Below are 24130 nucleotides of genomic sequence, written 5' to 3' on the forward strand. Positions count from 1 at the left end.
TCAAATCTACTTATCCTGCCCCAAAATCAATTTCACAACCCCAACTGCCTTTCAGACATCTTCAACTGGATGTCTAGTAGACATCTTAAATTCAACGTGTCCAAAATAGAACTCATTACCTTCCCTATTACTGTAGAAGGTAACACCATCCTCCCAGTCCCTTGGGCTCGAAACCTAGGAATCATCCTAAAATCATCACTATCTCTCACCCCCCACATCCAATCTGTTGATTTTTGCAACATCTCTTGAATACATTCCCTTCTCTTCTGACAATGCCCCCACTCTAGAGCAGGCCCTTATCACCTCAAGCCTAGATTATTGCAATACTCTTACGGGTGGGTCTGCTCCCCTCAAGTCTCTACTCTAATCCATCCTCCATTCAGACACTAAAGTGATTTTCCTAAAGTGCAAATCCGATCACCTCCTACTCAATAAACTCCAGTGGCTCTCAACTGCCTCCAGGATGAAATACAAAATGCTTTGTTTAGCATTCAAAGCCCTTTATAACCTAGCCCCCTCTTTTTATACCTTACTCCCAGTTATGTACTCTGATCCAGTGACATTGACTTCCTGGCTGTTCCAAGAACAAAACACTCCATTTCTTCTTCTTTTTTTTTAAGTGAGGCAATTGGGGTTAAGTGACTTGCCCAGGGTCACACAGCTAGTAAGTGTTGGGTGTCTGAGGCTGGATTTGAACTCAGGTACTCCTGACTCCAGGGCCAGTGCTCTATCCACTGCGCCACCTAGCTGCCCCAAAACACTCCATTTCTTGAAGCGCTAGGCATTTTCTCTGTCTGTCCCCCATACCCTCCATGCCCGGAATATTCTCCCTTCAGACTACTGACCTCCCTGGCTTCCTTTATTTTATTATTTTATTTTTTTGCTAGGGGGTGGGGGGAAGAGGCAATGAGGATTAAGTGACTTGCCCAGGGTCACATGGCTGGTGTCAAGTGTCTGAGGTTGGATTTGAACTCAGGTTCTTTGGAATCTAGGGCTAGTGCTTTATCCACTATGCCACCTAGCTGTCCCCCCTGGCTTACTTTAAATCCCAACAAAAAATCCCATTTTTTTACTGGAAGCCCTCCTAAATCCCCCCTAATTCTAGTGCCTTCTCTATATTAATCATTTCCTATTTATCCTGTATAGTTTGTATGCTATCTCTCCCTTAGACTGTAAGATACTTAAGGGAAGGATCTTTTGCCTCTTTTTGTACCTCTAACACTTAGCACAGTTGGTGCTTAATAAATATTTATTGATCAACTGATAAGGTTTCAAAGACACAAATTGCAACTCACAGTTTAAGATTTATAAAACACTTTCTCCACAAGAAGTCTGTGAGATAAGACAGTGGCAGGACTTCTCCCTTTTTATAGGTGAGAAAATTGAGGCTCAGAGAGTTTTAGCTAATTTGTCCACAGCTAGAGTTAGTAAGTGAAGCTGGGACATGAACCCAGGTTTTCATACTTCAAATTTACTGCTCTTTTACTGTGCCATGTTGATTCTCAGTTCTCTATGGTATGTTTTATCAATTTTAGCTAATTATGCATTTAAAAAAACAACACATTAAAGGTGACAGAAGAGGAAATTCTGTTTCCTCCTTTGTTATGTTTGGCAATTTTCCCACAATGTGGTTAACCACCATTTCCCATTCATGTAACATTAGAGAGGATACCTAAGTGACTTCAGTCATCTAAACATTGTATTTCTCCCGGTACCCAGAATTGTGTTCCACATACAGTAGTCCCTTAATAAAGGTGTACTAAATTGAATAATTAACCAACTTTGAATGAAAACACTTCTATTAAAATGGAATGAGGGGCAGCTAGGTAGCACAGTGGATAGAGCACTGGCCCTGGAGTCAGGAGTACCTGAGTTCAAATCCGGCCTCAGACACTTAACACTTACTAGCTGTGTGACCCTGGGCAAGTCACTTAACCCCAATTGCCTCATTAAAAAAAAAAACCAAACCCAAAAAAATGGAATGGCAGGCATAACTTAGAAATTAACTTCAAGTAAAATGTCACATAAATTCAGTAAAACAATGTTATAAAGGCAATGTAAAGTCCAAATTATAAAATATTTGATAATTATTTTATCATTTCCAAGTAATAAAAATTATTGTCAATGTATATCCCTAGTCCTCCCTCTAATCTGTGCTCCAATAAAGTGAGGCTGATAATATACATTTTAAAAAATTCTTTATGAAATCAAAGATAAAGAGAATTTTAAAAGTTTAAATCTAACAATTAAAAAATACAGCAATACTATTCCCACACAGATAAGTAGCCAAAGGATATGAAGAAACAGTTCTCAAAAGAATTTCCAAATATTCATAATCACATGAAAGAGTGCTCCAAATCACTAATAATAAGAGAAATACAAAACAACAACCCTGAGATTTCACCTTACACCCTGCAAATAGTCAATATTCAGTGTTGGAATGGTTGTGGAATGATAGGCATACTACTAATACACTTCATTTCCATAACCCTAAACTACTTTCCAAAATGGTTGAACCCTTTGAACCAGATACCCCATCACTGGGTTTACACCCCAAGGAGCCAATGACATGAAGCAAGTCCCCAAATATACCAAAATATTTATAGCAGCACTTTGAGTAATGGCTAAGAATTTGAAACAAAGTAGATACCCATCAACTAAAGAATGGCTAAACAAAGTGCAGTACCTGAACGTAATGGAATATTATTATACTGTAAGAAATGAAGTGTGTGATAAATACAGAAGCATGGAAAGATCTATATGAAATGATGCAAAGTGAAATAAGATCGAGAAAAAAAACATAGTAACTACAACAAAGTAAACAGAAAGAACAACAGCACACCAACAAATAAGAAGTAAATGTAACAAAATTATAAAGCTCAAGTGGGACTCAAATGAAGTCACCTTTGTAGAGGTAGGAGGTTCACAGGTGCACAATGCATGCTTTCAGACTTTTTCACTGTATTGATCAATTGTGCTGACTTTTTCCCTATCTAAAAAAAATACAATTTGTTATGTAGGGTGGCTCTCTGGGAGTGGAAGGAGGGATGCTTGAAGTAAGTTATAATGATGGAAGAATCGGAAAATAGCAAAAAAACCCCTTATTTTAAAAAGCAACAGCACTACAGATCTAAAAAGTTAGGGAGAAGATTTTCCTAATGGCTATTACTCCAGGTTTTTTTTTTTCATCCTTTCTTTCAGTATGTTGTATTAATCTCTGAATGACCAACTGCACCTAAAATGTTAAACATCTCTTATATCTAAGGGGCAGATGGGGCAATTAGATATCACTGGTAACTGTGTACAGAGCAGTTTCAGTGGAATGTAAAGTTGAAAGAAGAATTGTTAAGGGATTAAGAGAGTGTGGGGAGAGAACGCACCTACTGGAGATGGCCTTTTTGAGATTACACTATGATAACCTTTGATATTACATTCATACATGGGTGGTTTTTAAAAAACTTCAAATAGTAAATCCCCACTAATTTATAATAATGAGAAATAAATTAAGGAATTAAAAATAAAATCTAAAATGCTACTTTACTTTTTTATGGGACCTGTATTACATCAATATACCGCCCCCCCAAGCTCCTAGTAAGGAACTTTCTCCAACACAAACTGAAATTTTCCTACATTTTCTCTGCCACTTGCCAAGCTATATGGAGCACTAAAAAATTAAACTGAGTTAAGAAGCTTCCCCAGGGATCACACAGTCAGTATATAGCAGATAAAGGTCTTTTAAGCCCACATCTCCCTGCCTCTGAAGTGGACTCTCTATCCACAATACCATGATGCTTTTCCTAAAATGTTTAAAGAGATGACTAGCTGACCTCTAAGGTCTCTTCTAGCTCTAGAGCAAAGTCCTATTGTTGTTACAAAACTAACAATGCCAAATCTGAATTAATCTCTGAATAAGCTTCCCTGTCTCAGTAAAAGATAATTCAGTTAAAACATTAAATACCTACTGCATCCAAAGGCTCTGTGGCTAGGGACTAGAGGTAGTGTGCTACCGTGGTAAAGAACACTAAGCCTGGAGTCAGAGGACATTGGAATCGAATGCTACTTCTGAAGTATATCTGTGTGACCTTAGACATATCACTTAACCTCCCTGGGTCTTGGCTGCCTCATCTAAAAATGAAGAGATTGGACTGGATGAGAGCTAAGGTTCCTTCTAGTTGCATCACAATCATGCCGATCACAAGCTAAAAAGCTTGAAACTACCATGTGACTTTTCTCCCCATTCCCCAGCTTAGATCTACCCTTTTCAGGAAATTCCAATTGCTGCCATCCTAGTCTTAGTAACTGAGTAGAACAGTTTTCTGTCTTTTTCTCCATTCCTGTATTACTGGTTGTCAGACTGATTTTCCTTAAATAGTGTTCTCACAATGATTCCAAGCCAAACTCCCCATGCCATGCTTTCAACTTCTATCATCTTACTCAGCCCCAGAAATCTAATCCTTCTCCTTTCTACTCTCCATCCCTCACTGGCCTCTATGAAAACATATTTCTAATTCTGTGCTAGATCATTAGCATAAGAGACCTTAAGTATCAACTAATACCTAACTTCTTAGACTGTGTGTTGTGACCCCATATGGGGTTGAGTAACTGAATGGGGGGGTTGCAAAAATTTGGCCACAGTAAAAGGTTATGTATGGCTATTTTATAGACGCATATACTTGGGGTCATAAAAAAATTTCTCTAGTGAAAAGGGGTCACTAGTAGAAAAAGTTTAAGAAGCCCTGATCTAATCTCTGGCTGAAGACTTCAATGAGGGGAAACCCACTTCTTCCTGAGGCAGTCCATTTCATTTTAGTCCATAACTCTTAATTTTAGGAAGTTGTTCCTCAAAACAAACCTGAAGGTGCTTCTCTGCAAATTCCACTCACTACTTCTAGTTCTGTCCTTTGGAGCCAAGCACAAGTCTCATCTCTCTTCCATAGGACGGCTCTTCAAATTAAGTATTCTCTTCCTAGTTCCTTTAACCAAACCTCCTGTGAGCACCTGCAGTGCTATCACTACCCTAGTTGTCCTCTTCTGAGCCCTCTCTAGCTAGTCTCTTTTCTAAAGTATGGTACCCAGATAGTGAGGAACACAAGAAAGTACTCTAGATGTGGGCAAGCACAGTTTTATCCCATTTTCTTTGTCCTATATACTTAAGGCTCTGAATTCAGTCTAGGATAGAATCGGCTTTTTTGGTTTCCATTATCATTGCTGACTCATATGACACACCCAAATTTCTAGCCCTTTTTTCTCAGGAACTGCTGCTTAGTCGTACTTCCTGTATCCTGTATTTGTGAAGCTGATTTTTGGAAAGCAAGGGGAGAAAAAGAACATCAAAGTTGAAAGGGAACTTAGATGCCATTTAGTCCAATCCATAACTAAATAAGAGTTCCTTCTATAACAGAGTCAACAAATCCAGTCTGGGAACCCACTACTTCTTGAATTTGACATTTCTATTAAATGTCATCTTATTCAATCTTTCACCATTTCAACTGGGATTTGAGGATGGTGGTGGTGTTTGGATCTGGACTCTACTATCCACTTTTTTAGCTATCCCTCCAACCCTTACACCATGTAGATATTTGACAAACAAGTCACCTATGTCTTTATTTAGGTCAGTGACAAAACCCTAAATTATTCTCCTGGAGTGACAATGAATGAATGACTATTCTCTAGCATTATCTTCTCAACAAGCATTTATTAAGCACCTACTATACATAAGGAGGGGCAGCTATGTGATGCAATGAACAGAGTGCCAGGCCTGGAGTCAGGAAGATGAGAGTTCAAATTCAGTCTCAGACACTTACCTAAGTCTGGGCAAGTCACTTAATCCTGTTTATCTTAGTCATCTCTGTAAATGAGCTAGAGAAGGAAATAGCAGACTACTCCAGCATCTCTGCCTACAAAATCCCAAAATGGGCCACAAAGGGTCAGACACTACTGAAAAATGACAATACAAAAAAAAGTGTAAGGTTCATGTCCACATAACTGTACCTAGCTCATAGTTTATATTTCCACCTTCCCCACAAGTATTACAGGAAAGAGAGTCACATTTTGCTTCAGTTTAATTATTCTTTTCCTATAGCCATGATGTCAAAGTTTCCTGTCCATCTGCATACTGACTTAGAAAAACCACAAATTAACATTAATTAATCTATGTTATATTTTTATTTAGTTTGTTAAACATTTCCCAATTATATTTTAATCTCGTTAGACCACAACAGACCTCTGATTCTCCAGCATTCCTCTGACGTACTAAAGTCTGGTGCTCTCTCTATCCATACTTGTGATTTCATTGGTATAAGAAAGTGCTGATGAGGAAATTCTCTCTACTGAGGCAGATCAGGACTTTCTCTGAAACTGAAGGTGTTTGCCATTCACACTGAAAGGTTAAGTGACTTGCCCCTAGACATACAAATGATATACAAAGGAATGAGGGACCTGAACCTGACTGAATCTTCCTGACTCTGAAGCTGGATTTTTATGCACTATGTTATACTGTCTCTTACTAATCTACTTGCCCTATACCTATAATAGTTTGGTTTTCTTTTAAAGCCTTGTGTATTTTAGCAATCACTCCTTTGGTCTATGTCTTAGAATTCTGACAGAAATAAAAATTAAGTTCACTGGCCTATAGCTTACTACCTATTTCCCTTTAAAAAAAAATTAGGGCAACATTTACCCTTCTCCAGTTCTGTGGCATCTCTCCCATTCAAAGATCTTTCAAAGATCATTAACAATGGCTTAGCAATCACATTTGCCAGTTCTTTCAGGACTCTAGGATGTATGTAGGTCATCTGAAACTGATGACTTGAATTCATTGAGGACAGTTAGATGCTGACATTCTCTTGACTTATCTTGGTTTTTGCTCCCTGCTAACCATTTTGTTCCTTTTTAGCCCAAAGATTATTCTCTCTGGAAAAGACAGTATCAAAATAAGAAAACATAATTTAGTCTTCCCACCATCCTATTCCATCCACCTTGAGCAGCAGTCCTATTCCTCCTGAGTTTTTTCTTCTCCCCCTTGTTTCTTAAAAAAACAGCAAACCTTTTTTTCGGTCATCCTTAGCATTTATCACCAGCTTCAGCTCATTCTGCTTTTTAGGGTTCCTAATATAATTCTTGCTGTAGGGTGCTACTCTTTTGTATTTTCTCTATTACTGCTATTGGTTCAATCTTCTATATTTGTGTTTTTTAAATCTAAGTTTCTAGATGAGTTCATGTACACCTCAGTCTCTATAATCAGCTCTCTTTTTTCCTCCTCACTGAAATAACTGTTGCTTCTGTCTTCAAAATGTCATTCTTGAGAGAGTCCTATTCCTCATGAGCCAAGTTTCCCTGCAAAATACTACGGTAACTGGATCCTTATCCTTGTTTCTTTGACTCCTTGGGAAATAGTCTGCTCAAATTTAGGGTATATGTGCCAGGCCACACACAGTTTCCCCCTCCTCCATCACAAACACTATGATGAAATAATCATTTGCTCCTGAAGTTCCCATTGTTTCTATTTTAGTAATCAGTAACTCCTCATTTGTTAGGATCAAGTCTAAAATAACATTCTTGTCATTTTCTTCACCTTTTAAAGGATTAAATTAACATGAAGGGAAGTCATAAATTCATTATATATTTGATTTTATATTTGTATCCAGAGCATTGACATAGTAAGTACTTAATAAATACTTTTTCATTACTTGATTAATTTGTTCTGCTTTTAGGGAGAAATTCCAGCAAATGTGTGGAAAATAATAGCTAAAATTAATATAGAGCTTTGATGTCTTTAAATACTTTACAAATATTACCTCATTTGATTCACACAACAACCCTGGGAAGTAGCTACTATTATATCTCCAGTTTACATGAGGAAACTAAGGTAGAAAAAGGTTAAGTGATTTGCCTTAGGTGATACACCTAATATCTCAGGTCAGATTTGAACTCAGGTTTCCCTGACTCCAGGTCCAGTGCTCTATCCACTGTGATATGTCACTGGATAGACGGGAGTCACTTACTACTGTAATATCATTGCCTCCATGCTAGGTTTCTCATATTTCCCTAAACTCATCTAATATGGAGCTGAACCACTTTTTTAGAGTTAAAGTAATCAAGTAAGGGGCAGCTCAGTGAAACAGTAGATAGAATGGGCCTGGAGTCAAGACCTCACCCATTTACTAGCTTTGTGACCTTCGGCAAGTCACTTAACCGCTATTTGCCTCAGTTTCCTCATCTGTAAAATGGAGATAATTATACCACCCACCTCCCAAGATTGTTGTAAAGATCAAATAAGATCAAATAATATTTGTAAAGTGCTTGGCATGGTGCCAGGAACATAGAAGCACTATATAAATGCTCACTATTGATATTATTTTTATTCTTATTATTCTTTAATTTTACAGATAAGGCCCAAAGAGCTTAGTAGCAAAATCAATGATCTCTTTATGGTTGTTTACCTGGTCTACAACACCAACCTCTTCTCCTACTTAAATACTACCTATCCTTCAGGTCATATTCAAAGTCCTACTTTCTAGGAGAAAGCTTTCCTGGAAAAATCAACTGCCCCTCAACAATTTGTTCCTTCTCTAAATGATTCTGGAGTAAAAATAGTCTGATCCACAGCACTTTTTAAATATAATGGCACTGCCATTATTTACTGCCCTCCAATTGTTTTCTTTTTTATAGCTCTGAAATTGAAGCTCCCCTAGAGGAAAGAATTTATATTTCTCTCATATTATCCATCCAAAGTGTCTAGCACAGTGTTGATGCTCAATGAAATAACCTGACTGCTTGACTGTCAAAGACAGAGTTCATTCCCTATCCCTAGATAATATACTTGCCCAAATGAAATTTGTAAATTGACTGGTCAGGTCAGGAGCCTGTTACCACCAGGGAGCAGTGAAATAAAATCAGAAATATTGAATTATCAAAATGTCACACTTAACAAAACTTAATGTGATTTTACTACAGTGTAAAAACTAGCATTAGAACAAAAAAAGAAAACTACAACTTAAAGTTTTAAAATTTCCACTACATCTTAGATTATAAAACAGATAAATATGAACACAGTGAATAAATGATTATGTACCATCCAATTCTGTGATTTTTTTTTGGTAGGAAGAATACTTTGAAATGCTAAGAAAAAGAGAACCTAATCTTTATACCATTCTTAATGATTTCACATGCTGTTCTTTGAGAACACAGAGTCAATAAGATTTGCTTTTTATTTTCTTTTATTTTGAGGGGAAAACCAGGCCTCCCTACTCACAGGCTGTAAGTAAGTTGAGGGGCCCACTCAATTGCCTGATTTCCCCCTCCCCATCCCAATCAGCATGAGTTTTGATCTGCTCCACTTCTGATATAGGCTAGTTTAATCTTAGGCAGCACCAGACTTAGTGCTTTAGCCCAGGGCTTCTTAAATTTTTTCCACTTGCAACTCCCTTTTGCCTGAGAAATTTTTACGCAACCTCAAGTATATAGGTATATAACATAGACATACATAACCTTTTACGGTTGTCAATTTTTTGCAACCACCACATTCAGTTACTCAACCCTATATGGGGTTGCAACCCATAGTTTGAGAAGCTTTGCCCTGTTGCAACTTAGAACTCTCTTGTTCACCAGTTTCAACCTCCTCAGTAGCAAGGATTACATGCATACATCATCACACTGACTCTACCTTAAAATTTAAATCTCTCTGCTAGTAAATGTAGATCTATTTCTAATCCTACTTTCAGCATTTATAGCTGGAGTTCTCTTAACTGGTTTGTGTATAATGGACTCCATTGGCAGACTAATGAAACCTACGGATTCCTCAAAACAATATTTTTAAATGTGTGAAATTTAAAAAGAAACCATTTACATTGAAATTATTAAAATAAAAACATCAAAATATTTTTAAAACAAGTTTACAAACTCCACTTTAACACCCCTTAATTAGAGAAATTAAAATCTTTCTCTTTAATACAATTCTCCATTTACTCTGATTACTCATGACCCCTTTCAATAACAAAAGTTATCTAATACATTATATTATCAATGATTATCTTTAAATAATACTTTAAGGTTTACAAAGCTCTTCCTTCACAAAAGCCCTGGGATATGTAATATGTCACCCTTTTCCCTTTATATTTCATTTAAGTGATCTTATCAGCTCATTCCAGGCTTCCTTTAAGTCACAGCTAAAATCCCACTTCTACAAGAAGCCTTCCTCAACCCCTCTTAATTCTAGGGCCTTCCTTCTGTTACTTCCTATTTATCCAATATATAGCTTGCTTTGAATGTATTTCATTGCATGTTGTCTTCTCCATTAGACTGTAAGTTCCTTGAGGGCAAGGAAACTGTCTTTTGCCTTTTTTTTTGGTATCCCCAGCACTTAGCACAGTGCCTGGCACATAGTAGGCACTTAACAAATGTTGATTGATTATATCCCATTTTACTTATAAGAGAGGGGTTAAATGATGTTGGCTATCACATGACAAACTGCAACAGCTAGATGTTGTGGGATTTTTTAAAATGCTATTTTATTTGGACGAGACATTTCCCAAACACTCAAAGCAACATTTCCTAAAAATGTAAGCAAAATTGCTTAAGAGTGATAAACAGTACATATCACTTTTCACTTTTGTGACTTAGTCTGTTAATACAATGAATGAATATCTTACTGATCTAGATGCTATTAGCAGCTGGGTATCTAGTTTCAAAGTAAATAGTATACTTTCTTACCCAAGCTGAATAACTTCTGGCAAATTGGAACAATGTAAATAAGATCAATAACTTTGGGATTAAAAGATATTTAATAAGCACTTACTACAGTGCCAGGTTGTTTGTCCTTCACTCTTGAAGACCACCATGACATCGAGACTTGCAGTGAATTGGATTTAAGTGAGAGGGCTGTGCAAAGTCACCAACCTCACTCTCTCCTCCAGAGCCATCTGGGCCCAGTGGCAAGATATACATCAGGATGACTAGAAATGGCCCGAGATGTTTAAGGCAATTGGGATTAAGTGACTTGTCCAGGGTCACAAAGCTAAGTGTCTGAGGTCACATTTCAACTCAGGTTCTCTCAACTTCAGGGCCAGTGCTCTATCCACTGTGCCACCTACCAGTGCCATGAACTCAGGATACAAAGAAAGGTGAAAAAACAATCCCTGATCTCAAGGAGTTCACAATCTAATGGGAAAGACAACATGCAAACAATAAGGTACAAACAAGCTATCTGACAGAAGGAAGGCACTAGCGTTAAGGTATCTCAGCTGTCACCTGATGGAATTCAGGAAAGAAGAAGGAAGGTTGGGGGTTAAGAGGGGACCGGGTTCATGAAGAGCTTTTAATGCCAAATATAGGATTTTTTATTTGATTCTGGATGTGATCAGGAAACAATGGAGCTCACTGAATGGGGGGAAAGGGAGGTTACAACATAAGCCCTGTGCTTTAGGAAAATTAATTTGAGAGCTAAGTGGAGAATGAAATATACAACAACAGTATAAAAACTGTGTAAGGTTGGAAGAATACATAAGGTAAGAAAAGGTATTTCTGCCTGGGTTTTACATATAAATGAGAAAGTCTGTTCTCTTTTCCCTCCTAAATCAACTCTTAATAGGATTAGCAGCTGGAGAAGGTGGGAGTAGAGAGCATTAGTCCATAAAATCAAGCAATTTCTTCATTTATTATTTCCCAAAGGATTATGCTGCTCTTATCCATTCACTGTGAAGCAATAAAAGTTATAATCTGTACTTTTCAAAAAGCAGTTTGATGCGTCCCTGACAACACAAAAAGTAAAAGAGGATTTCTCAATCTCCCACATTCCATCCCCCCAATGCCTACACTACAAAAGCTTCATCAACAACAGAAATATGTGTCTCCAGCTCACAGACATACCCTTAAAGAGATAAAGAAAAACTTAATATTGAGTTTCACTTGGCTTCCCCTGGCAGAAGGGAAATGGGCAAAGCTAGAATCAATTTTGCATTGTTGAAGTCCTGCATTTCAAATTAAATACTAATTTGACATGTAGATAACTTGTTTTTTATTTTTATCTTAAAAGAAAAGAATCATTACTATTTTTCCTATAAAAATAAGTCACAAATCTAAGTAATGCAGGTAAATGCCAATTTTATAGCTTATAACAATACTAAAAATTACTTATAAAGTCCAGGCCACACCATTGGAGATGTCAGTCATCATAAATGTTCTTTTTTTGGAACTTGATAAAAATCTCGCCCTTTCCAGCTCAGATTCTATGAAATGTCAACAATGACAATGAAAAATAAAAATCAACACAATAGCTCTGTAACCTCCCAGGGTATATAAAATGAAGCAATTCTTGTAATGCTATGTGCAATTCAAACAATCCAAAAAACAATATATGACAGTAAAACAATGAAAGGAAAATATTTTAAGACAAAAGAATTAGGGTTAATGGGAACCATAAACAGGGACTGAGAATTGGAACCAAGATTATTCCAGAGGACTTAACAATGATGCATATAGGTATGGAATAAGGCATGTGTTGTCAGACAGGACCAATGTATTGGTTTTGTTTAACTGCATTTCTTTGTTATCTGAGAGTTCTTAGGGAAAGCAGGTACTGAAATGACATTTAAAAAAAAATAATCTATGTAAGACACTGTCAATGTTTCTTGACTTTTGCCAAACTGCATTTTCTTCCTTTTATTTTAAAATATTTGTTATTAGGGACTATATATTGTTATATAGTTTGTTAAAAGGGACCTTTTTTTAATAAGGAACTGTATATTGTTATGTAGTAATTAAGTGTAAAAAAAGGCATCAATAAAAATAAGACAAAAATGTTTTAAAATAAGATAAACAAGCACAATCATTTACCAGAAAAGCAGAATAATAGATCATTCATTAAATGCTGTATATCAACAAATATTAATAAATTACTATATGCCAGGCACTGTGTTTAATGCTAGGGATACTAAGAAAGGTAAAAAAGGTAAAAAAAAAATTTTTTTAAGTCTCTGTCCTCAAGTAGTTCAGAGTATAGTATAATGGGGGAGAAAACATGGGAAAAAAACCACATACGTACAAAACATAAAACGGTGGGGTTTTTTTCTTTTTTGAGGTTTTTCCTTTTTGTTCTGATTCTTCTTTCACAATGTGACTAATGCAAAAATATCTTTAATGTGATTGTACATACAGAACTTATATCAGATTGCTTTCTGTCTTGGGGGGAGAAAAATTTGGAACTAAAACAAAATCTTATAAAAACACATGTTGAAAACTATCTTTACATGTAACTGGAAAATAATAAAATACTTTTATGATTAAGTCACTGGATCACTGTATAAGTGGAAGACAGTAAAATGCAAAAGAAAGGCAAAAAGGGGCTAGGTTATTTATGAAGGGCTTTCTTTGAAACAGTATTTTATATGTGATGCTGGAGGTTAATAGGGAGCTACTTTAGTTTACTGAGTTGGAGAAGGATATTATGACATGGTCAGACCTGCACTTTAGTAAGATCACTTTAATAGCTGAGAATAGAGATAGACTGGAATGTGGAGAGACTTGAGTCAGGGAGCTCAAACAGAAGGCTACTGCTATAGTTATTATACTGATATTACAAAGGTAAACTCAATAGGGCAACACATTGGATATGTGGAGTGACATGGAGTGAGAAGTCAAGGATGACACCTAGGTTGTTGGTCTGGATGATTAAGAGGATGGTGAAACCTTTACGGAAATAGGGAAGTTAGGAAGGGGGGCAAGTTTGGGGGAGGGGGAAAGAATGAGTTTTACTTCTAGACATGGTGAATTTAAGCTATATGAAAGACATCCAGTTTGAGATGTCCAATAAGCAGTTGGAGATGTGAGAGACTGAAGGTAGAGAGGTTTTTTTGTTGTTCAGTGACGTCCAACTCTGTGACCCCACTTGGGGTTTTCTTGGCAAGGATACTAAAGTGGCTTGCCATTTTCTTCTTCAGCTCATTTTACAGATGAGGAACTAGGTAAACAGGGTTAAGTGATTTGCCCAGGGTCACACAACTATTAAGTGTCTACGGCCAGATTTGAACTCAGGAATATGAGTCTTCCTGATTTCAGGCCCAACATTCTTTCCACTGTAATACCTAGCAGAGAGGTTAAGGATAGATAAGGAGATGTGAGAATAATCAGCACATAAATAACTGAAACCAGGGGAGGTGATGAGATTAACAAGTGAAATAGAGGGAAGAAGGCTCAAGAAAGAATGCTGTGGGACACTGCCTCCTCCCTTTTCAGCAGGGCTGGACCTGGATAAAGATCCAGGAAAGGAAACTAAGAATAAGTGGTGAGATAGGTAAAAGAAGCAGCAGTCATGGAAATTTAGAGAGAAGAAAATATCAAGGAGAAGAGAGCCAATGGTAGAGGCTGCAGAAAGGCCAAGAAGGATGAAGACTGAAAAAAGGCTATTAGATTTGGCAATTAAGATTATTCAGAACTTTAGAACAAGTAGCTTTGTTGAATGATGAGAAGCAAGACTGTAGAGTTAAGAGAAAAGGAAATGGAATTACCTATTATAGACAGCTTTCTCAAGGAGTTTAAGCCACAAAAAGGAAGAGAAATATAAAATGACAACTATAGGGGTTGGACGGATGAAGGGAGGATTTTCTGAGGATGGGGAAGATAGGGAACTTGTCTGTAGGCAGCAGAAAAACAGCCAATAGACAGGGAGAGATTAGAAATTAATGGGAGTGGAGATAATAGAGGAAGTAATCTGCTGGAGAAGATGGGATCACTTATTCCTGTAGATGGGTATGCTTTAGCAAAAAAACACCTTTTTAACTCAAAAGGAGGAGAGAATGGCAAAAGGCATCTGAGTGATGTGAAAGGAGGGGTGGAAAAGAAGGAGCTCTTAATTAAGAATCTCAATTTTTTCAGTAAAATTTGAGACAAAGTTGGGTGGGGGGAAGGGCAGGGAGAAAGGTGCCAAAGGAGGTTTGAAGAATGATGAAAAGATTTAGGAAAGTGAATTGCAGGAAGGAAGGCTCAATTGACATTATGTAACATAAATTTGTAGTGAAACTAGTCATTTTGGTTCAGAGATTTTCTACAGTTCCATTCAGCATCATGAGAATAAAGTAAAGGCCGAAAGGTGGTGGAAATAATCCAAGGTTGGAGTTTTGCAGGGTGTGTTAGGTGATAAAATAAAGGGGCAAGGGACTTGAGAGCAAAAAACTGTATAGAGTTTAACTGGTTCATCAAAAGGTCAAGGTGATGAAGAGGAAAGTCAAGCCAGTACAAGTGTGATGGCCTGATAAAGAACTAAAGGTTGGAAGATTTAAAGGTCATCTGAAAATAAAGAATTGGATTGAGGATGTAGGGATAGTGAAGCTGAGGGAAAGATGAAATGATAAAAGATTATTAGATAAAGGAATTTCAGAGTTCATAATATCCTTCTATGGAATTAAAAAAGTAAATCATGAGAAATGAGTAAACTGAGGAACTAAGAAATTAAGGTATTTGAGGGAGTTTCAATAGATATGTTGAAATCCCCTAGAACGAAGGCAAATTTGAGAAGGGCTGAAAGCCTGTAAGCCAGGCACTGTACTTGTTGAGGAAGGAAAAATATCCTTGGGAAGGATGGTTAACAACTACCCGAATCTTGACTAAGTAATAAAAACAGGTTGAACTCCAGGCCCAGCACTCCCTCTCTTACAACATCCACAGAATGTTTGAGACTGCAGGCAAAAGACATTACTAAATTGCATTTGTGTGAAGCTTTAAAGCAAAATTTGGGTCATTCTAATTTTTAAGAAGTTATTTTTGTAGCCTAAATTAAAAGTATTGCAAAATTAACACTATGGTAGTTAAGTACTCAGAAAAAGCAAAGGGGCATGGTGGGAAAATACCTGATAACCTTCATCAAATATGAATCAAACAAATCAGTAACATTAATAAATTGTAGCTAACTTTAGGACTGAATGCTTTCTTTTACTATGTTTTCATGAAAACGTCCTCTTCTGTACTACCTTCTAATACAAAAAAAAAATAAGAGGTATTTTTATTTTTAGTAGTAATTGGCAAATTATACCAAAAGAATTTCCTAGATGTAGTAGAAATTGTCATTTTAATGTATCCCATTACATTAAATGTAACTAAGATGTATTACTAATTAGTTGGCCAAAAGAACAGATGTATTTGTCACCAACTGACTATCTTTAACAAATATGACCTAGAATTTTTAGTACAGCTAACTCTCAATTATCCACTGCTAACTGAGGATTAGGAGAAGGAAGTAAAGTAGGTAATTGAAATCCACAAGTAAACTAAAAAAAAGCTAATTTTATCTTCATAAAGCTACTGTAACACAGCTGACAATAAGTATTTAAAGCACATCTACTATGTACCCAGCACCATAGTAGTATGAAATCTAAAGATTTAAATTTCCTGTTAAAAAACAATTCAATTTTAATATGCCAAAATTCACACTGGTTTCTGGAAAACACAGAATCTTAGAATTGGACAGGACCCTAAAGATCAAGTCCAACCCCCTAAATAGAAGTTAGGAAACATGCACAAGGTCATATAGCATCCAGTGATGACACCAAAATGACACCAGAAACCAGGATCTTCTGTATCCTACTCCAATGTTGAGAAACAATATAATTAGCTCCTGTTTTTCCATAGTAATGCAGGACAGGGACAGTGTGGATAAACTAAATGTATGCCCCTGATCCAAACAATTCTTCCCCAATTAAACTTTCACCAAAGCTTCTAACAAGTAACATCTGACTATATTTCGCTTTATTTTCCAGTAGCGGTGCTAACAATAAGCAAAATGGCCAAATCCAGGAAGCAGAAGGGAAAAAGAAAAGCAAAAGGGCCCAGATAATTCCCAAACCACACATTCTACCTCTGAATAATAGAGAGTTGGCTGTACTTGAAAGATATGCAGAAGACTAGAAAATGTGCTGATCATTTTTACTGGAACAAAAGTTAACAGCCATACCACCTTGGGCTGTGAGATCACAAGTTAAGCAGGATTGGGACCAGTCATTATTTGGATGGGAGGAAAACCCAAAGTGCTGCAGGAAGTGATGGTGGTGATTCAGTTGATGGAGCTCCTCACTTTGATTCAATAGGGCACCTGCACGGTGCTGGGGACAAAGTGCAGCTTCAGGTGCTGTCATTCAGTTCACACACACACACAGATACAAAAAGAAAAATGTGATTAGCGATCCCATGGCAGTTCTTGCAAAAGAAGGGAATTCATGGTTGGCCAATTAGACTTAAACCTAAACTCACCTCCTCCAGTCTGTACTTCATTTGGAAACTGTTTTATAATCAATTAAGCATAGTTAACCTCCATAAAATAACAATTTCATTTTAGTGGTTAATCAAATCCTATTAAAACTAGAAACGTCCTTGGAGTTCATCTAGTTCAATCTCTTCATTTCATGTGAGGAAACAGAGGCTCCAAGAGGGAACAAGTAATCCCAGTACTCTTTCTGCTGTACCATGTTACCTCTTTTTAGCTACATAGCTAGTTTCAGGAATATTTAATGAAGCACAAGTCCTTAATGTTTTCATTTTGTGTCCTATGACTCCTTTACAGAAAGGAAAATGCTGTGTCAGAGCTCTACCAGAAACAGGCATTAATCAATCAGATTTAACAATTAAGAGCAAATTAGGATTCTTGGGGTATAATCTCAAAACAGAGAAAAACCAAACCAACACAAAAATTACAAAGGATTTCTGCTTCTTATTACTTTAAATTTTTAGATAAAGGTTTATTTTTGTGAATGTCAAAACTCCCTATTTGAAGATATATATAAAGAACTGTAGAAAATTTGCCAGTGGTTAATAAGCAACTACTATTGCTTAAACACCAATGCTCAGATTAAAAGGAGAAAAAAAACTGTAGTACCTGAAAATAAGATATATAACATGATTTGAATCTGCTAAATGAAAATTCCTAAATACATGAATAAAAAATCTGTTTCTAGGGCAGCTAGGTGGCGCAGTGGATAAAATATTGCCCCTGGATTCAGGAAGACCTGAGTTCAAATCTGGTCTCAGACACTTGACATTTACTAGCTGTGTGACCCTAGGCAAGTCACTTAACCCCCATTGCCCCACCAAAAAAAAAAAAATCTGTTTCTACACCCAAACCCTCCCCTTTTTTCTGGGCAAATGAACTGGATTAAAATGACATTTGTTGGGGCAGCTAGATGGTGCAGTGGATAGAGCACCGGCCCTGGATTCAGGAGGACCTGAGTTCAAATCCAGCCTCAGACACTTAACACTTACTAGCTGTGTGACCCTGGGCAAGTCACCTAACCCCAATTGCCCCTCAAAAAACAAAAAAAACAAAAACAAAAACAAAAATGACATTTGTTGAGCTAGCCAACCATGCTATTTAGAAGATGGGGATTCTACTTGTAAAAATGTACTGACATAATACTATACAGATTTGATCATTCACATATTGTCTAATTACATCTGTGCAAATCAGTATTACTTTATTAGAGTTAAGTCAAGGTAACTTAATTCTATTATACACTAATTCTACTTTCATTCTTCCTATATTCTATTTACAAAGGAACCCTGCTTAAGCAGGGAGAGGAGGTACAAAGCCAAACTAGTCCATATATGCAAAATTAGAAAACATTTTGTTTGTTCACATTTTAAACCCACAAATGAATTAAAACTGCTACAATATTTTCAATACATAAAAAAATCTATTTCCTAAAACAAAATGTTTAGTCATTTATGTTGAAAAAATTGGACAGAAAACATCTACTCTGCTGTGACAATGAAACAAAATACTCGGGCATTAAGCAGACCTATTACATCTTCAATGATTAGAAAAACTCTAACTACATTCAAGATTAAAGAAATGCAATCTTTAAAATGTAGCAATTTTCTCCATAATTACGAAAGAAAGTAAATTCTCAATTTGTCTGAGAGAGATTGTTCATTTCCTTGTGGCAAATCCATTTTGTGGGAACTGGGATGCCAGGCTTTCAACTTTTGTTGACATTCTCACTACCTTTGTTTACTCTTGGTCCTAAAATAAACTAGAAAGGAAGTTCTGCTCATAATTAAACTCCAGAAAAAAGCTTTTAAACAAAAAATATATACATTGCTTCCTTTGAAAAGATAGGAATTAGATCTAGTCATATCACATGTTTAGCAAAAAGAGGAATAGCTATATTCAGGTTGATATTATGCAACAACACTTTTAGAGATAATCTTATTATGTACTCCCAGGAAAACCGTGGAGAGCAAAAAGTTCCTGAAAAAGGTCTGGGAATGAATAAAAAAGCTAGACACTCTTCTAACTCCTCCAGAATCAATTCTTCACTGTACTTTCATGACTGTTCAGTGTTATGAAGTCAGAGTTTACACATCTTTACAAAACAAATCCTAAATCAAATATAAAATTACTTTCAGATTATATGCGGCTTTGGATGATTTGTGATATCTTCTATTTAACATACATAAAATTAATATTTCAAATATTATCAATAGTTATTTATAGCTTTGAAGACTAAAGTCACATTCTTTACATGAAGACAAAACTGTGGTACTTACAGCCATGATAAGATGCTGGGGAACCTCCAGATTTGCCATACTCTTGTTCAGAGTAGCTAGTTGACAGGTTGGGCTGACTGGAACCTCTACCAAAGGTAATCTGGTTACTACCAACCCCAGTGGCCACCTGAGCCATTCGCTCTTTGGTCTTCAGGGCTTGGGCCCTCTCAATTTTGAGTCGCTCATCATCCTTCAGAAGGGATACCAGCTGCTTAGACTTCTCCCTTACATTAATACCTTGGTCTTTACCATCTCGATCAATGTACTGGAAATCTTTTAGTGTCTGGATAGCAAATATATTTTCTTTACATTGCTGTGCTACTCGTTCTGAGCCAGTTTTAATCAGGTAATCCAAGAGGGTCAGGGCCTTATACACATGTCTCCAGTTTTTCCCATGGTCATTTAGTCGTTTCCAAATCATACTCATGATTTCAGAAAATGCAACCACATTATAAGTCAGATCTGCTATTTCAGTCATTAAAGAGCTAGAAGGACCCCATGGGTCATTGGAGGTTGCTTCTCGAACTTTAATTTCAGCCTCTGAATAATTGTTCACAATGTTTTTCATCTGTCGTCTTATAGACGAAGTCGTCATTTTTATTTTCTGTTATATTTTAAAGCCCTTCAAAAAGAAGTAATTTGGTAGTCAGCAAGTTTATGTCCTATGAAAGTTCTATTTCAGTGAATAATCCGAAGCAAAGATTTTATAAAATCATTTTCTTCTGGATCTCAGAGGCAAAAAACTGGAAGCCATGACCTAGAGAAAGAATCAAAATTATTAGATCAGTTTTAACATTTCTATGGCAGTTAAAAATCTTTTTAACTTTTTTTTTTTTGCGGGGTAATAGGGGTAAAGTGACTTGCCCAGGGTCACACAGCTAGTGTCAAGTGTCTGAGGCCGGATTTGAACTCAGGTACTCCTGAATCCAGGGCCGGTGCTTTATCCACTGTGCCACCTAGCCGCCCCCCTTTTTAACATTTTAAACAAATGCTGGGTGCTTATACATATTCTTCTTAACTTCATTCAGTCACTTAAGTGTACTAAAGTTAACATGTACAATATTAGCAGCATAATACAGTGAAGAGAGTACTAGCTCTGGAGTCAGAGGATTTAGGTTCAAATCTGACCTTTCATATCAGTTTACTACTTCTGTAATCTCCCTGGGTCTATTTTCTAAAATGAAGAGTTTGGGCTAGTGGTTCTGGCAATCCTTTCTTTCTAGCTCTAGATCTGTGATTCTAGGAAAAAAGTTAAAGTACCTAGTGGAAATGAAGATAAACTATCAATATTGTGATCTCATTCTGTTACTAAGAATTTAAGATATCATTCAGCTGAATCTTGGTATTCAGTAAATAATATTCATTGAATCACAGAATTTTAAAATTGGAAGAAGGGGGCAGTTAGGTGGCACAGTGGATAGAGCACTGGCTCTGGATTCAGGAGGACCTGAGTTCAAATCCGGCCTCAGACCCTTGACACTTACTAGCTGTGTGACCCTGGGCAAGTCACTTAACCCCAATTGCCCCCCCCCCCACAAATCGGAAGAAGCCTTATAGTCCCCCTAGTCTAATAGCCTCATCTTACAAAAACCTCTCTTACAGAGAAAGTGAAATGACTTACCCAAGGGCATTGGTAATTATTAGAGCCAGTTCTAAAACCTGAGTCTATGTTACTCATTTGTATTATAAATAAATTCTTACAAGGTTCAATATAAAAATATCCCTAAGTACGATCCAGCTTGGGTGTGATGTACAGTAGATATAAATTTTGAATGTGAATTAACTAGGGTTGCTGACACTTCTGTGAGCGATTTTTGTAAAATAAGCAGAGTAGATTAAGGTGAACAGATCCAGGAAATCAATGTATACAAATACAGCAACACTATAAAACCAACTTTTAAAGACTTAAGAACTCTGATCACTAGAATGACCATCAATGTCTGCAGAAGACCCAAGATGATTCAATTCCACAATTTCTTCTCTCCCCATATCTAAAATTTTATAGCAGTCTATGCCATACTAATTGTTTCAAATTTATTCATCTTACCCCCCTTAACTAGACCATAAGCTTTAACTTTGTCTTTATTGTGAACCTAAAATCCTCAACAAACACAAGCATTTCAAGATCCAAAGATGACCAGGGAACAGTACAAGAAATCATGAACTTTGATTAATGTACATATAAATATATATATGTGCATATATACACACTACATATATATGCATGCAAGATAAAAAACCTCAGATTTGTTTTAATTTACATTTCTATGAATAATAGTAACTTGAAGGTTTTTCCATATGATTTGATAGCTTGCCACTCATTTGAGAACCTTCTGTTCTATGACCACTTAACTACTGGTGAATGGATTGATTCCTACACATGTACACCATTTAAAAATATCATTTGCTGTCAACATTTCCCCTCAATTAACTGCTTTCCTTCTGACTCTAATTGCTTTTATTTTCTTGGGCAGAAGCTTATCAATCGTAGTCCATTAAAATTTTAGATTGTACAATCAATCCATACCTATACATCTATTGCCACATCTCCATAAGTGAAGCTCTGCTGACTTTTTGTAAACACTGTTTTCATTTATGTATGTAAACTCTATATTTAACAATGTCCTAGAATTTGGTCGAGTCAAAAATCAAGCTACTAGTCTCGATCTTGCACTCTGGCTCTCTCTCAAAAATTAGAACACTTGGCTATATTCAGTCCTCTCTCATCTTTCCTGTTCCCTATAATCTCTCAAAGGTCAGTCACTCATACACATGATACCCTGGGATGTAGTTCATCTAGGCCTGATGACCTGAACTCATCAACTACAGTTAAGGTAAGCTCTTATCTCCTTTCTTAGCCTGGCTTTCAATTCCTTACTATCTTTTTTGTTCTGTCTTCTCCAGTTTAAATATTCTTCTTGTCAGAAAAAACAAAAACAAAATAAGAGTTGAGTAATTGTGCTCTCTCTCCATCATGTTGTTATGTTATTGTTCCATCTAATCCAAGAAGTGATCTTTTATTTATCACTCGTTTTCCCCCAAATTAATATATTTTCTGTTGTTGTTCTAAGATTCATCATGAATCTCAGGTCTTTCTGCGCTCTAGTGTTTTTCCACTAATCTTAGAGGAATATGCCACACTCTCATATTCAACTTCTGTACTATTACATATTTAAAATCCATGGGGCAGCTAGGTGGCACAGTGGATAGAGCACCGGCCCTGGATTCAGGAGGACCTGAGTTCAAATCCGGCCTCAGACACTTAACACTTAACTAGCTGTGTGACCCTAGGCAAGTCACTTAACCCCAATTGCCTCACCAAAAAACAAAACAAAACAAATAAAATCTACATTGATTGGTAAGTTCACAGCATGTGCAAATTTCTCTTTTCTCTCCTTGCTGGAATCATGTTCTTGTTCGTGTCTTCAGAGCATTATCCTTGAGAGTTCCTCAACCCTCTTGGGATGAGTTCTCCTAAAACAATTTTAGGTAACTGGAATGAACCTATTGTTTCTCTGAATCATTTGAAATCTTATCTCCACAGAATCTAAGATATTTATCAAATTGTGCCTGGCTTTCTTTTCTTTCTCTAGCACAAATTCTAAGATTCAATAGCTCCCAACATTTCTTCTACATGGGCAACCAGTTCCTCCTCCTTGATCAAAATAAGATCCAGAAATATCAGTTTTCCTTGCCATTTCCAGAACCTTTTAAGAATGAAATTATCACTAAAGCAAACCAATTTTTTTTTTTTTGCTTTTGGCAGATGAAAAGAGTTCCAGCAGATGTGTCCTCTCATCACTATTATTGTAATCATTTCTCCATGTTAGCTATATCTGTTTCTGAACTCCATTATTTTCTCTTCCTGTTGTCTCTAGTACACTCACATTAACTATCACTTCTCTTTCTCCCTCTGATATTACTCTAAATATTCCTCCATATGGTTCTTGGATTTCCTCATATGAATTTATCTTCTTAATGTAAGATACTAATCCACCCTCCTTTTAAAAAAATCAATATTTGAAGAAAGTTTCCTGCCCTACCCTCCAAGAACCTTTTCCCAGGTTTGAGGTTTATCTGACCAAGTCCCAGTGATAACTATGAAGTCAATTTTGCTTCCCAAAATTTGGATTGATATTTCACCTAGTCTTACCTACACTTTGTACATTTGTGCATAGACTTTTGAGGCTATTACTAACATTTAACTACAGGTGCTTTTCTTGGACTTTTTTTTCTCCTATGAATTACGCATCTTTCTACTGATGTTCTTCCTTCATTGGAACCACTCTATGAGATCTAGTTTGGTAGGTCAGCAATGTTCTCATTCTCTTTTCCTATTCACTTTAATGCCCATTTGAATCAGGTTTGTAATACCAGGACAAATATAATTTTAAACCAGCCCTGATTGGGACCTGATGAAATCACTTAGAGGAATAATATAAAGAAGAAAGAAAAGAAGACCCAAGACAAAGAATATGGGTACATAATTAAGAGGCATGCTATGGATGATGGATTAGCCAGGAACAGTCAGACAAGTAGAAGAACCAAGAAAAAAGCAGCATCCTGAAAATCCAGCAGGGAGAGATAGATACTGTATCTTGGA

At 36.6% G+C, this 24130-nt stretch overlaps 1 protein-coding gene across 5 annotated transcripts in view; it reads right to left on the bottom strand.

The window, feature by feature from the left end:
* Positions 1-24130, bottom strand: part of EPN2 (epsin 2) — a 100608-nt gene that overhangs the window by 45327 nt on the left and 31151 nt on the right. For 3 of the 5 annotated variants that reach the window (XM_043975235.1, XM_043975234.1, XM_043975236.1), the window contains 2 exons: positions 19528-20284; positions 16940-17113 (listed from right to left, as the gene is read on the bottom strand). In XM_043975235.1, the coding sequence (XP_043831170.1) occupies positions 16940-17113; positions 19528-20122 (769 nt within the window). In that variant the 5' untranslated portion in view covers positions 20123-20284. The remainder of the gene's footprint in view (positions 1-16939; positions 17114-19527; positions 20285-24130) is intronic. The other 2 variants (XM_043975237.1, XM_043975238.1) reach the window with 2 other exon arrangements.

This window comes from Dromiciops gliroides, chromosome 1 (genome assembly GCF_019393635.1).
Source record: "Dromiciops gliroides isolate mDroGli1 chromosome 1, mDroGli1.pri, whole genome shotgun sequence".
Taxonomy (NCBI): domain Eukaryota; kingdom Metazoa; phylum Chordata; class Mammalia; order Microbiotheria; family Microbiotheriidae; genus Dromiciops; species Dromiciops gliroides.